Source organism: Chroicocephalus ridibundus, chromosome 7 (assembly GCF_963924245.1).
Source record: "Chroicocephalus ridibundus chromosome 7, bChrRid1.1, whole genome shotgun sequence".
NCBI lineage: Eukaryota > Metazoa > Chordata > Aves > Charadriiformes > Laridae > Chroicocephalus > Chroicocephalus ridibundus.
In genome coordinates, this window is record NC_086290.1 from 29,233,511 (window position 1) to 29,249,703 (window position 16,193).

The window sequence follows — 16,193 nt, forward strand, 5'->3', positions numbered from 1 at the left end:
TTTATGAATCTAAAATACATAACTATTGTCAGTAAGTAATAAAAAGCAAAGCGTCTAATGAGAACTGATTTTCTCAGGCTTAATACATATGTGAAGCAGATTAACCCATTCAATACCTACTAGCATAGTTTTGGATGGAATACAAATAAAAACAAATGCGATGATGTTTACTAACATTCGTTGTCACTAAACAACTTACCCATCAAATGCCTGGAGTTCACATTCTTTAAGTACTGCGAGAGCATGTCCTTCATATTCAGTTACTGTGGAAAATAACATTATTTAATTATCAGCAGATTAGATAATTTAAGAGGTTTTTTTTATTTTTTTGCCCTTCTAGCCTAAGGAACATTCGGCAATTCAGTTCAGATTTTTTAAACAATCATTAAATGCATTAGAAGTATGAGAAGGTATGTTTTACAGCTACACTCTAGCAAGAAGACAAGACACATGGAAACTCAGCTGCCATCAGACGCATGGCTATTTAGTGCATTTAAATTCAGAGAATTAGCGAAGATGTTTGTTGCATCAAAATGCAAGTTTTAGCATTGACACAGTTGGTAAACTTCAGGAAAATGTGAGCATATCCTCAGTTAAGACTGAATTATTTCAGTATCAATCAAATCTAATTGCCTTTGTGTTAGGATATGCAAATAGCTAAATCAAAAAATACGAGGAGTTAAAAACAGAAGTATGAAATCAAGCCAAATACCAGTGACAACAGAATATAACACACAGAGGAAGGTGGCACAAGTATACACCAGAGTTCATAGCCTCTGGAGGAAATGAATCTGTCACTCCACATTGATGTCTCTGTGTTTGCTGATACCCTACATAGTACTGTAAATGCCAGCGAAGACAGGATAAACTGGCATACTACAGATGGCACAAAGCATCATAACTACATTTAGCATTTTCTAGGCCAGCTTTGCCAGAAGAGACAGCCCAGCTGCAGCCACCCATCAAAGATTTTTGCTGACTGACATGACACTTGCAGATGGATTTTTTGTGTAAGAATGTGCATCATTATATGCAAAATTACATTAATCTTTCATGCTTGTCTGTCCCTGGTGCTAGCATAGTTCAAGGCTTTTCTCCAGTGTTTCTAAACACTGTTAAAATTATTAGTCTTGGTGTCTAAAACAATCATTCCGTATCTGTACCTGTTATAACAGTATTTCTACAGACTATTCAAGCGATGCTTACAACAGCTGAAAAGACCTCTTTCTCCCCCTATATACATACACACACACAAATGCATGTGTATATAAATTTGTTTAAAAAACAAAAAGCCAAATAAGAGCGATAAGATTTTTACACTTCACACTAAACAAATCGCATATCAGCATATAACTTCTAATGTGTCACACCCATTATTAGCAAAGGTCTAGTGCTTGGCATTTCGGAAATTCTTAATTAAAAACTACAGTTATTTTGATTACATCAAAGGCAGAGAATTATCATTTTGCTACAGAAAAACCTATCACCAGCTTTCAGGAATGACTGACAGAATTTACTTTCATGCAGAATCTCTTCTGAAAGATCAAAGCACAATATTTAAGCTATCGTACTCAGTTTTGCTTTTACTGACGGGAACTATCTTTTTATCCTTATCTGTAGATTGTGGAAAAAAGTGACCAATAAAACTGTTCATCATGCAAAAAATGCAGAAAGGTTCAAATATCTTACCATTGCTTAACTGTGAAAGAAACTCTTCCCATGAAAACATACAGTTGGTTACCAGGTTACGTGCCTTGTTAAATGAACACGATGACATTTAGAACATTATGAGTACAGTCTAATTAAAACGGTACAGTAAATACGATTTTATTTTGTAAAAGAAAACATGCTCAGTGGTTTCCTAATGTAATGTGTGTAAGTTACACTTACTATTACAAGATTAATTCACTCAAAGAATAAGGACATGAAAATAAAGGGGACTCATGTCTACAGAGAAATCAATAAAAGCAGTAAAATTGAGTAGCGTTAGCCAGATTGATGGGGACTCCATCCTCTTTGGCTTAAATTTGGAATTTACACAGAAGGACTACTGCAAGGCTTAACACTGGGGATAATTCCAATGAATTTAAAATTTGATGAGAGAATGACAGAGGTACACAGCATCTGTTTGGAAACACTGTAACAAAAAGTTAATGAAAAAAGTTCCCAGGAAAGACTTCATGGGAACATACAGAAAATCAATCAAGTAAAAAAAGATTGAAAAAATCCAACACAGACATAGAAAGACCACATCTAAAAAGTTTTCTGCAGGCTTGACAACCTCCAGAGGGACACGTACAAGTCATTCTGATAGCTGGGAAAAAAGCTAGATGTTTGAATATTTGGTTCTGTTCCAATTCAGGGGAAAAAACCCAAAACCAAACCCAAAACCAAAAAAACCCACACAATAAATTTTGGTAAGAGGACAAAAGAGCTCATCCACCATTTGAGAAGGATTCAGATTACGTATTTGGCAAAAATATCACAAAAGTATTATTTAATGCTGTTTGCAACCATTTCTAATGCATAATTAGAAAAGTGTACCTCATTTGAAGTCAAACATATCCAAAATATTGTAATACCCTGTCTCATGTAGCCAACAAGAAACTAGGCTTTCAGCCCTCGCATATAGAAAAAGCAACATATAATTAGTGGGACGCTTCCATATGACACGCACAAACACTGGCGCTCGTGTCACAGACTAATGTCAATAGGATTAAACCTGCTAATGATAACAAGAGATTAACTGGTGTTAATGGATGGAAAAAAATATTAATGTTATTTACTGTATAGCAAGTTTAAACCTATGTCGTTTGTCCAATTCTCAATCACTCTTTTTTCCTTTGTGATTCTGTCCTAAAAATTGGGGTGTGGGGAATGCTCTTGGTTTTGCCTAAACATCCAGCTTGTAATTGTGCATCAACAGAAGAGTCAAAACTAGGAAGAGAAGTGAGACAAACTAGGAGCGTGTCAGGGTTACCGTTATTTTTCTTCAGTATGTGTAAGATTTTGCAAGATACTAATATATTTCAAAAATACTAGCTCCAATTATCGCTGTGTGCCAGTACTTATTGGTATCCCAACTGCAGAGCAAGCTTTTGTTCAACCAGATTTTTAGAAGAGTCACCGTTCTTTTCCTAACTGCCATATCCCAGCTGCAGCACTCAAGATTGCCAAACTCTTAAAAGACTGTATAAAGACTAATTTTAAGTATTGCTTAGCCTTAGCTGCCATTAAAATACTGTTTCAGTTTAAATTTGATAATTCCCACTTTCTTCTGCACTAAACACTTAAGATTTGTTTATTCCATGTAACAAAAATAACCCCAAAACTCAACAAAACACAATCTGCTCCTTAAGACCTGTGGTTAATTTTACTAAAATTAATACATTTGCAGTGTGCAAAGTAACTTGGCAAAAAAACAGAAAACCCTACCAAATTTAAAGATAACTGGAGAAAGTAAACGCTATTTCAGAACTCACTTATCTACTTACATGCCATTTGACGGCTGTATATCCTTGAGTAGGTGAAAATACCTCCACTCCAAACTTCTAAATAAATTTAAAAAATTTATTCCAGCAGAAGTTACAAGAATAAGATCTGGCAAGCTTGCTCACATAGGAAAAAACAGCCAGCTACCAAAATACAAGATTGGATGTGGAGAGCTCTGCCTTTCAGCATGCCATTGTCAAAGTTTGTTGGGTTTTGGGTGGGTTTTTTTAAGTACCCTGCAAATGTTGTATTGCGTATGCACTGGAAGTCACTTCAGAGGTTCCAATTTGCTTTAAGATTTTTACGCACAATTAAACTTTAAATATGTATATGTGAAAAGACTGAAAGTAAACTATCGTCAGGGTTAAAATTGTGCAAAAGCCTTCAACTTTTACTACCTAATACACCTTTGTACACCATTGTGTACATGCTGTATATCGGCCATGTTTCAAAAAAGCAGATTCCCACTCCAACTTCACAAAATCCAACGCAATTATGGGAGGAAAAAAACCTGTTCAATTTACTTGCATTGAGGCACTTAGCTTCATTAGAAGATGGTACCAGTAGACAGTACTTGCAATCAGCACCCATCACTACCACCCCTTTTTTTTTTTTTAAGTACATAATTTATAATTATTTATTTCTCTACTAGTATTTAAAACTCTAATGTAGTTTTCTCATTTTGCCTGTAGGAGGAGTGTTAGGCAGCTAATAAGCACAATAGTATTCGGACACTGCCAAAATAATTTTATTTTAAGGATAAACATTTATCTGGCTAAAACCAGAAGTTTCTTTTCAAATTTTAAAAGAAAAATAATTTAAAAAAAAATTTATTCAATTAGGAAAAGTGTTTTTAAAACCACTAAAAATTATACTCATAGCTTATATTAAATTCTATTAATTAATCTAAAAAACTACGATACAGATTTGCTTATTAGTTCAGCTTTAGGATTCCAGGTGACATTACACAGCTAAAACCGTAACCTTACACATGTTAATAATAATGCTGCCTTTAACAGAGTCTAACAAACAAGGTTATGTTCACAGTAAAGATAAAAGAAACACTAACCAGTAGCACAGAATAAAATTTTTTAAAGGTAATTTTCTTTAAATAGTTGCTTAAAGTAAAGTAATAAGTAATTTAACAGTATGACATAGTCAGTCATCTCTAACTAAGGTTTGCATGACAAAAAAATCCTTCTTTTACAAAATTGTGACCAAACAAGGCTAAATTCAATTTCTAAGAAAACAGCATTATCATTAAGCTGTTTAAACTATCATCCATGCCTTGCAGGTGAAAAATATGTCTGTGAGAATCAAAACTTACATAAAGCTGCTGGTATTCCCTTATCAATTAAAGGAAGTTCAGAAATTATCACTGCAGAATTCTAACACAGACAAACTTTTTCACACTTATTCCTATGCATCTTTAATCTTTGACTGATTTTACTTTAAATCGTGGGCTAAATAATTTAAAAATACATAGATACAGGTAATAAAATTAGCAAGATAAACCTCATATACAAACACTTATTGCATTATTATATCCTCATGCCTAAATTAGATTTGCTCAGAATGATTTTTGGCCTACAACCTGAACTACTCATGATTGCACAAGAAGTTTAAGTGACAACTGTAGGATGAGCCCTCTGCCCGATAATTTGTTTAAGCTGGAATTGATTATTTTGCAAGACAATTACAACAGACATAGGGAAAAATACTTTTTGGTGTTAAAATACCTTGCACCAGAGTTTATACTTCCCATGGATATGAAATGCAAAATCAAGAATCAGCAGTGTATTAAAGGGAATTGTAATACTATGGATAAGAAATTATTTGGAACAGGAAATACTAATATAATTTCTCTGTAAACTTGGGTGGGTTTTAGGACCAAATTTGGTGCACGATAAGTTTTGGTATCTTCACAGAAGAGGGCAGAAGTAATGACCAGATCATTCATACGTTACTGCTTTAAGAAAATGCATTGTTTTCCTTGTTCGTTTTCCTATAAAAAGTCAAACAAATGAAACAGTCAAAGGGCAAATTCAGGACATAAAGCAGAACTCTGGTACAAACTGGGGCCTTAAATCCAAAGCGGCTATCAGGAACCCATTGCTGAGCAGAAGGCAGCATCACTACAACTTTAATAAGTTGTACCTTCGCATTCTCCAGACACCAAGTTGTGCCCCTGTGCCTCGTGAGAACTGCCCTTGTCATCACAGAACTTAATCACTTAGGCTTCCAAGTCATCTCTGAAACTGAGTCAGAATCCAGAAATAATGTGTCCTTCGGCTAAGCCCCTCTTATGATGTCAGGCCAATAGATGTGCTCAGAAACATAAGGACGTGTTTGTCAGAATGCGGGAACAACTCTTAGTAAGCATATACAGGACTCTCAGACATTAAATGCTGGTTTCTTTTTATAGAATGCTTGCTTTAAAAAATACAAAACCAATATATTACTAGTATTGATACTAGAGGGGAAAAATATTAAACGAATAACAGAATTAGTAAAACATTTTTTTTACTAAATAAAAATACATTATATTCCATTAACTATCATTCAAATGCACTACTTGCAGGGAAAGCCAATAAAGATTAGCGGTAAATTCAAGTTATCTTGCGCACTTAAGTACTTGTTTCACAAAGGATTAAACTATGCTTTTGAAGCAACTTACCTGTGACATCAGTTTTGATGTCAGCAAGCCTAAAAAGAGGTGCGACTTGTTCATAATAAACATGAGCGGCTTCTCTTTTGTGGCTGCTTGGATTAACAAACACTTTTAAGGATTTTGGTCTATTTTGAAAGCCTAAAGGAAAACACAAAACATTTAAGATTACACACAGCCCAGCTATTTGTACAGCTTAAATGAATTTTTAATATTAGAATTATTACAGTACTTTAACAGGGTAAAGGTAAGTAAACTATAGCCTAAAAAATGTCTCAATTTCTTGGATGTGCGCTATTTATCTTAAAATTATACTACTGATTACTTTTCTGTGTACAGCTAATAAACAGTAGAAATTAATCATACACTAACCAAAACATTGTAGGAACCAGAAAAAAAAAAAGTGTATGTCATAATCTAGTTAAACCCTGATACAGGAGCAGGGTGAATGTGGAGAAGTTATAAGATTGGGCAACAACAACAACAAAAAATTAAACATCAAAACATATCCTTTTTGGAACTTAATATGAAACACTGCCAGCAGGCGTATGACAATAACACCCAACAAGACTGATACTACAATCCAATACTTTTGTTTTCCGAGATTTCAAATCAAACACTGCAAAGGAAATTCCCTCATCTTGAAAGAAGTCCAAAGAAATACAAAGAAATAGAAAAACTGGTAATATCACTCAGAAATCTCAGAATTATTGTTCATTTTATTTTTTAAAAAGGTACGTTTAGGTCTTCAAAGTAACAAGTTCTGAGCAAACAACACTGAGAAATACTGCTACGCAAGCAGTATCCTGTCTTGCACATTCATCCCATGAAGTAATTTTATTATTTGGAATATGGCATTTTGTTGCATAGTAAATAATTCATACTAAAACAAATAACATCATTACTTTTCAAGTTCTCTTTTCTAGAATTCCTACAACTGCCATGATTCAGCGAGGCTGGTTTGCTACAAAAAGCAACTGGTGGTATGCGATACTGCTGTTTCTTTGGTAGTTTTTTAAGATAAATGATTTGAACAATTTTGTACTCAATTAATTTATAAATTCTAAGTTTTCTTTTAGTATCAGGTTACACTATCACTGTCTTAGCCAAGTGAAAGCTAGGATATCTGGCAAGTATACTGCTTTCAACATTCAAGAACAAAATTAGTAGTAGGCCACAACTCCAAAAGGAGCCAAGAGTGAAAGCTGCCCCATCTAGAGCGTTACTTCAATTTTTACAGCCACGTGTACCTTCAGAATGTCAGCTGGGACCTTCTGAAGCTCTTCCCACTTCACCTCAACACCTGAACAGGAGCAATTCCTCAGAGAAATTCTAGCTAAATATTATTTCAGCATCAAAGGGGAAAGCGTTCCTTAAGATCAAAAGATAACAAGTATAAAAGTCCCACCGATTATTTTTTTCACTTATTTAAACACATAAGAGAATATGGAAATGAAAACTAGCATTTTATCCAGTTTGTGTTAGTAAATCTTAGAAGACTTCTTAGATACTGAATGAAATTACGAGATCAGTTTGCTACTATAACCTGAAAGCATACATAAAAAACAAGATTTCTAATTATATTTATGGCAAAATGTTACGCACAGTGCCGTGTCATTGCATGGCAAATTAATCCCGATGAAACCTTAGCGCCTGATGAATCCCAAATGTCTTCAGTAATAAGCCTTACTACCTTTATTTGAAAGTATCTCCTATAAAAAGGAGATAAAAAGTAAATAGGGAACTTGGTGAGGACAGCCGATGTGCTGAAGGGCAGGGCTGCCATTCACAAGGACCTTGATTAGCTACAAGAAAGGTTTGACAAAAGCCTCAAGATGTTCAATAAAGACAACCATGAAGCCCAGCACCCGGCCCAGCACAACCCTCGAAGTGCAGGCTGGGGATTGACCAACTATGCAGCACCTCTTTAGAGAGATCTGAGGTTCCTGATGGACAGGAAGTTGGGACATGAGTACACTGTGCCACTGATGCCATGAAGGCCAAGCGCTTACTGGGTTGCACCAACAAGAGGGAGATCAGCAGGTCAAAGGGTATCACTATGCCCTTGTATTCAACATCTTTTGAGCTTGACTCTCAAAAACTGCGTCCACTTTTAGGCCCCCAGCATAAGACTGAGAAAGGGGAGCAAGTCCAACGGAGGACTGTGACAACAACAAGGGGCTGGAACAGGCCACATACAAGAGGCAGAGGGAGCTGCCTTTGGATAGCCTTGAGAAGAGAATCTACCAAAGTTCTGTCCTTAAGCGTCTACTGTGGGAGTAACAAAGACCACCAAGCCAGACTTCTCGCAGGTGCAAGGACAAAAAGGCAACAGACACAAGTTGCAGCAAGGGATATTCCAATCTGAAATAAAGAAAAACACTCTTCACAATGAGGGCGGTTAAGCCGTGGACCACACTGCCCAGAGATGCTGTGGAATGTCCGTCCTTAGAGATTTTCGAAACTTATCAATTTAGCAATCTGATCTCATATAGAAGCTCACCTGTTCTTAGCAGGAAGCTGGAATAGATAATTTCCAGAGGTACATTCCAACTAAATTATTCTTGATTCTCTGGAAGCAGAAGCAGTACTGTACTGTAGTGTAATTTCTAATCATAGGAATTACCACACAAATAGGGAATAAATGTTCCCGAAGTCTATTAAAACACATAAATCATCATCATAAAGACATTATAATAATTGTTATACAGAACACTTAATGGAAATCTGCTATCTGGTACTGTTGCAGTCTTTTAGATGTCATAAAAATATTAAGACCAAAAAATTAATTTCTGTGGCCTGATAATTTTGCCTAAACTGTCAATAGAAATTAAATTGAAGGCGACAAGAATACGGACTCCTGATTTAAAAGAGAAAAGATTTAGCCACATTGATAAATGTGCTGTAATGCTTCTTATCTTCTCTACGAGAGATCTACCTGTGATCAGCTGCCCCTAAATGCTCGACCTCCACCAACACCCAGAGCCACAAAACTGTAAAAAATGACTACAGAGTCTTTGATTTGTAAGTAAAACATACCTTTAAATTTATAAATGGATATATATTTATAACACATGAAGCGAAGGGAAGGAATAGGAGAATAGGAAAGTAGAAAGCTTGTAGAGAGGTGATGAAGTGTCATAAATGTGACCCAGACAGTGCGAGTTACAATAAACCACAACTGCTAAACCACCATGAGCAGAAAACTGAAGGGAAAAAAGCAAACATCAGTATCTCACTTAACTTTGAGTTTTAGGTGTAAAAATCGAAGCCCCAGCTGGCAATATAAAGCTTTACAAGAAAGCATAAGCAGGCAAAGGAATACAGACTTTTCAACTGGGGGCGGGGGGAAATCCTAGATTTTTAAGAAAACAGTTGAATTATTTTATTTAACCAAAAATTATTCTAAACCAGGAACTGTATTTATGATTACATATATTAGGTTATTGTTGAAAACTAGAACAGAGTTAATACATAAATCCTAGTGAGATTTTCAAGAATCAAATGAATTCACAGGATAGAAGTGTTAGAATATTCTCTTTATGACTGCTTGAATATCAATTTAAATTTTTAGAGAGGTAAACTATTTTATTTATAGCAATAGGTATCACAAACAAGGCATTTGAGCAGGGATATGGTACACTACTGATTTGTTCGTGCCAAATGAGTGCCAACTGACATGAAAGAATGATCACAACAAAAATTATTTGTCATTATTATCATTAGCTGGACATGTTATAACACACCAAAGAACTGAGTTTAATGAATAACAATATCCAATAACAGTCAAAAAATTAAACTTTCACACAATTATGTAGTGAAACTTCTTAAAAAGCATTTTTAAATAATAATCATCTTTGATTAATCCATATAGATGTTGTTTAAAGAAAATTAAATCTCATTTACTACAGTCTGCAACTGATTTCAGTCTGTCAGCCTTTTGGTGTTCTCCTAACTGGTATTCTGTTATTGTTTGCCGTGGCTGCTCCATTTGAAACGAACCAGCAGCCGAAAGCAGGAAGGCCAACTGTTCCTCTAGTACTAACAAATGTGCTAATATGCACTAGTTTAAACTTGATCTATCAAGTGAAGCAGTGAACCATGAAAGGTGGTGGGTCAATCAGGGTGTTCTGAAAACAAAGGCTCATAGGGCAGCAGAGACGCTACGCTCAGACGTACATCTGTGCTGCTTTCAGCTCTTAGCTTTATGAAAATGGGTTTATGTTACAAAAGTTAAGAGCCTGGAATCATGTCATTATTGCATACATTTATAAATACTTTATACAGCAGTAAGAATTTTATACATGAGGAAAACTAATAATATGAGACAGATTTGTTAATGTAACTATAGAGACACCACTGTTAATATTAACTAACCAAAGTTAATGTTTAACATTAATGGTTTAATTAAAACTTCATGCATGAAGTTTCAGACATTCATATCAAATCCCACTGTGAGAGATACTACAGAGTAGTAGATAAAAATAAAATGCACTTTATGCATTTTTTTGCTACTTTATCATTTATTCTTAACCATATTTACTGCCTTCTGATAGTTTACAAAGTTTTTAAGTAAAACTTTTTCAAATCAACTGTTACTAAAAAATAAGTCTTACCTTGCTAAAAATAATAATAATAATAATAATCAACAAATGGATAAGCATTGATAATTATGCATTTTCTTCCATTTCTGGGGCTATCAACTCTTTAAGTAACACTGAGCATTTGCATGCACAGAGGATTTTAAATTAAACAGTGAATTCCACTGACAGAGTATGTCCTCTGTACATGCCCGTGAGTCCAGCACAAAAGGATGCGAACGTAGAAATCAAAATCAGGGAGAGCTAGGTGTACAACAGGTCTGACGTGAGCTCACCAGCACACTACAGTTTGTCCAAGCTGCCATTTGGGGCTTTCCGGCAGCCAGTCCAGAACCAAGGCTCCATAGGTGCATGCCTCAAGACGGCAGTGATTATTTTACATCAGTTTAGCGAATATGCAATATATGGGAAGATCACCGTATCATTGAGCAGGCTCTTCATATCTAGCTGGCATGCACATGAGCAGCAGAAACGTTATGCAGAAAATAAGAACTTATTTAAAAGTGGGAAGCTGGTAGTACGCGTGTTTTGTTACCCTCTCTCACACACACACAAAAAGCCATTAATAGCAGCCACAGTAACTACATTCTAAATAACTACATTATATCTGTGTGCTCACTTGTATGACGACAGGCTTCATCAAAAATTATAGCCTAGCTAGTCTGAGCAGAAATTGAAAGCAACAGAGGATACTCACTATGAAGAGAGCAAGGATGAACAGGAAAAACCATGCAGGAAACATTCAAGTCAGACACAAGACGCACAGTAAAAGGGAAACCGCGTACATGGTGTTTCAGAAAAAAAGTGAAATCTTCACTAGAGCAAATCTCCAGATAAAACTCTAGCTCATGTCATCACTGATAAACTTGCTTTTGTTGTTCCTCAAATTACTACATATGCATAAAAACCTAAAAACCTGTCAGAGTAAGGTAAACAAATAGAAATGGCATTTCTTTTGAAAAGAGACACACCTTTCCATAATATTTAGCCACTCTGACAAATGAAAGTGCATGTTTACTGACAGCCATACCCAAACATATATACACTCTACTTCAGTAAATCACCAGCTTTTCATTTGCTCCAGCCTAGAAGTAATAAAAAAACTTAAAGTAAATAATGCAGCAATTAATGAAAATTTACTTTGTGATCAGATAGATCTGAAAAAGATACGTACACTTAAATTGTGATCATTTTAGAAGGATGAAATTTTAACTTTATCCTGCAGTTCATAAGGAAACCAAAAAGGAGCCAATCTGAGTTCATTAACAAAGATGTCAGAAGCAAAAATGCTGAAAATTCATTACTGAGCAGAGATATACCAATGTGCCTTTTGAGATTTCAGTTAGTGAGGAATCAACAGAACTTATCTGCATTTTATACTTTTAGCCCAGACTTGGATCCCACTGGGAACTTCCTGCCAATGTTTGGTACATTCTAAATAACACGGCTTTTGTTTCTGAATTATACCATCACTATATCATCACTGTTTAAATTACTGATAATGTGTCTCTGCCACAATAAATGCAAAAATGCAGCTGGTTTTTTTGCTGCTTTTCTGGATAGAAAGGCAGTTTGAATATCCACTGAGTCTTCAAAACGTAACAGTGTAAAAACTTCTACTGTAATTACAGAACTTAAAACAATAAACACATTAGTAAATTATATTCTGGGGCTTGTGTTTGGGGTTTTTTTCCCCCCCTTCTTAGTCCTGATTGTTCCTGAACTAAAAGGAAAGGAGAAAAATGTATGGATTAGAGATCAAGAAAAATCTGTGCAAGGTTTGAGCTTCTGGAGAAAAACTGAAGCCAAAGGAAGAACTAGAAACAGCAACAACATTGCGCAGAATGCTTTTTTCAGGTTCAGGTGGCTTCCAATTACAAAGCTATAAAACAGAGGCTGCACCTCCAAGTCAAGACAACCTGAGCAGGAGATACTGCAGCGTTTTTTCTGTGAACATATGGTGTCACTGCTCCTGATGGATGGAGGGTAATCTGGGAACAAAACAGACATTTGCTCCTTATGCAAATGTCCTTGCCTTTATGGGTAGCTGGAGATCTGCAAGAATCTTGGCACTTCTGCAGATTTGGATATTTCGTGGTAAAGCCTTTCAAAAAGGGGCAAGGGAAGGCACTTTTTAATACACTTTTATTTGTAAAATTCAAAGCATATTGTAAGCAAAAAATGTAAGAATGCACCGTTAATAACTCATATTATTTTACATTCTCTAATATCTGCTTTTGACACAGATAGTAGTCACTTTAGTAGAAGTAAACTATAAATCATTATTGAAAGTGTTATTACAAACACTACAGATGTGTAAGATTTGAATTCTGTAATCTGGCTCAGCATCAACAACTCAGCTATTACAAGATGGATTGTTTTTCTTCTGTAATAAACAAACTCGTTTACTATAGTCTGTAAGCAGAGACATATTTTGGAGCTAAATCAGAGAGTTTGGTTTGTGGGTTTTTTATTGTTTTGGGTTTTTTTTAAATCAAAAGTATGCTATATTCTGTGTCTTTCCAACATTGATAGTATTAAATTACAGTGAAAGTCTTTGGTGTTTTGAGTTTTTTCCCTAAATGGTGAATATTTTTTTCTTAAATTTAATACAGCTTCCATGAAAAAAAATGCAACTATCATGGGTTAAACAAAGCATCCTGAAACTGGCATCAGCCCAGGCAGACACAGAACAGTATTTTTAAAATTAAGAGTAGCCTCTCATCACTAGCTAGTGTCAATACATTTTGTATAAAATCATACAATAAGAGTCCTACAGAAACTTAAGAGGAGTTCCACCTGTGAATTTAAGCAGAAGAGGAAAGCCTCTCCCATAAGCCTCTTAAAGAATCTGCAGGTCTCAAGTGGGAGCTCCTAAACAGTCACTGGGAAGTCCCTGAAGTGTGCCCAGGACTGCAGTATCTGTAGTCCCATTAGATGTGCTGCAATTCCATGTGAAAACATCAACAATGTGTTTTATTTCTTTAAGAAACTGAATTCCCAAAAGACTCTTCTGTCGGAATATAGTAAGCCACTTATTTTCAGCAGCTTCCAAAACACTTCCAAAAAATAGCATCAATTTAATTTTTACAGATGCATTAGTCAATTATTGTCACTTTCCTAAATTTTACACTTCACCGTGTAAAACTTCAGTAGTAAGCATTCACCAGCAATAATATTCATATCTGTGTGTCTTAATTTCCACAGGCAAAATATTTTTCTAGGCATCACTCAACGTTATGTATTGCCAATAGAAACAAGTCTGAAATAATAATGACATCAACCCCAATTAAGTACTTACCATTCAAAATTTCCTTTAGATGTCTAAACCACGATTGACAATGATCTTCACTTAAGTTATTTAAATGGACAGCACAGTCTGTTAGTTTATTCCCTTCTTTATTCAAGCATTTAAAAATTGTGATACCCAACAAAGTACCACCATTTTTCTGCCCTGCAAAACGACGACGTTTCAGTTTTACTGAAAATACATCTTTCATTTCAATAATCTCCTCTTGAGCCTGTAAAACCGTACTGGAATCACCTGTGGGGAAAAAAAAAAAAAGAAAAAAAGAAATGAAAAAGAAGCATTATTGATATGATTAGGAGTAATATCTAAAAAAAAAAATAAAATACTGTTACCGCTTCATCTCTAGCTTCACTTGCTGCATCTGCTCATGCCTGTATTGAAACTTATTGCATATAATTTGGCTCAATCACTGGTCTTACATTTTACCAACTTTCTGTTATTTAGGTTAGGTATCCAGCTATACAAATAACATGAATTCAAAGAGGTTATTTAATCCCTTTTCTGATATTGAAAAAAATGAATAAAATTGCAGACTAAGAACAATGAACCACTTTTTATTTTTTGCATTTGCATTCAAAGAGCAAATTCTTCATTGTATTCTCCTCAATCATCGATGAGAAAGGGTGCTATGACCCAAGCTGACTATATGCTCAATTTATTTTCTCATTTGACACGAGTTCTGCCTTTTGAGTTTAGACTGGAGACATATCAGAAAACAGTTAAGCAAAAATAGAAAAATAAGCAAAAAGCGTGTCACCCATCTTAGCTTTCATTTTCGAGTTACAAATTTACTTTAGAAGACAAGTAAAAGAAAAACAGTTTCAAGAAAAACAGTTTCAAAAGTTCTTTTGACAGTTCAAGACCCTCAGCCCAGGGGAGATCTGCGCTAGGCTGGAACACTAAGTGAAGGTTTTCTTATCTCGGGGCTGTCGTGCACAGGGACACCGTGGCTGCAGACACTACCGCTTCAGTGACACTAGCTCCAGATGCCTTTTGGAGATGGACCAAGTGAACCACTGTGATACAGGCTTCCCTTCCTTCTGCTCTCTTGAGCCATAAAACACCCGATTCCTCAAAAACAAAATCAGATACACAGATTGACTGAAAAATGTCACCATTGCTGTAGGGGTCAGATACTCTGGACATGAAAAGAAAAGCTTTCCTGCTTTCTTTGTAATTACAGCCGTTCCGATATGCTAGACCTATAAAGGTCCCTCTGCAGCCCAAGGCAAGAAACACTACAAACCAGAAACCTTTTCCAAATCTCGCAACAGCTCAGTCAAGTGGTTTCTCAATAGCAAAAGCCATAACAGATTCTGTTTGATGACTATTTGCTGCATGCTGTACTGAAGTGCCTGGGAGAAGCTGAAAAAGACTCTTTTAACTGTCTTCCTGGAGAAGATGGACAGCACTGCAAGTGTGAGGCTGCAAAATCACGTGTCGCCTATTTCATTACACGACATGAAGCTGGGGGCTTCAGAGAGTCCTAACTTTCCTGAGCAGAGAAAAAGAAGCCTGCATCAATTCTTGTAACGGACGCTGGCATTTCTCAACATTATTTCTTGAACCAGACTATGCAGCAATCATCTTTCTATCCAGAAATCCTGGAAGATTGTTGCACCGCAGCAATCCTAACACAGCTAAAGCTTAAGTCAGTATTACCTCTCCTGACAATTCTCAAACAACACAATTTTTCCTATTCCATACCAAATAACCTACCGCAGATGACCTTATACTTCCTACATATTTTTCCAACTTGTTACATCTTACCATCTTGATTTCTCCATATGTCAGCTACTAAGGTGTAAAATTGGACTAAAATCATTCCATCCTTATCAGGAATACTGTGACAAGTAAATGTGTGTGTGCACTGAGATAGTACATGGGAAATTGTCTGTAGCGCAGCTTTTCAGAAGTATGCAGCAAATAAACAGGAGGAAACTCACCAAACAACGGAAAACAAAACAAAGCTTAAAGTACTGTAATCATTGCTATGAAAGTATTTTCTACAATATATATTGAAAGAAATTGGGGGACTGAGGGGAAAAAAATTTGCATGATTCCATTTGAACTATGATTTTGCATAGACTCAAAGGGAGAGTGGACATTGTACAAGTAACCT

The 16,193-nt window shown here is 35.6% G+C and overlaps 1 protein-coding gene across 3 annotated transcripts in view; it reads right to left on the bottom strand.

Annotated features, from left to right (window-relative positions):
• CERKL (ceramide kinase like) overlaps nt 1-16,193 on the bottom strand; it is a 57,850-nt gene that overhangs the window by 18,242 nt on the left and 23,415 nt on the right. For all 3 annotated transcript variants that reach the window (XM_063340268.1, XM_063340269.1, XM_063340270.1), the window contains 3 exons: nt 14,063-14,305; nt 6,170-6,301; nt 200-263 (listed from right to left, as the gene is read on the bottom strand). In XM_063340268.1, the coding sequence (XP_063196338.1) occupies nt 200-263; nt 6,170-6,301; nt 14,063-14,305 (439 nt within the window). The remainder of the gene's footprint in view (nt 1-199; nt 264-6,169; nt 6,302-14,062; nt 14,306-16,193) is intronic.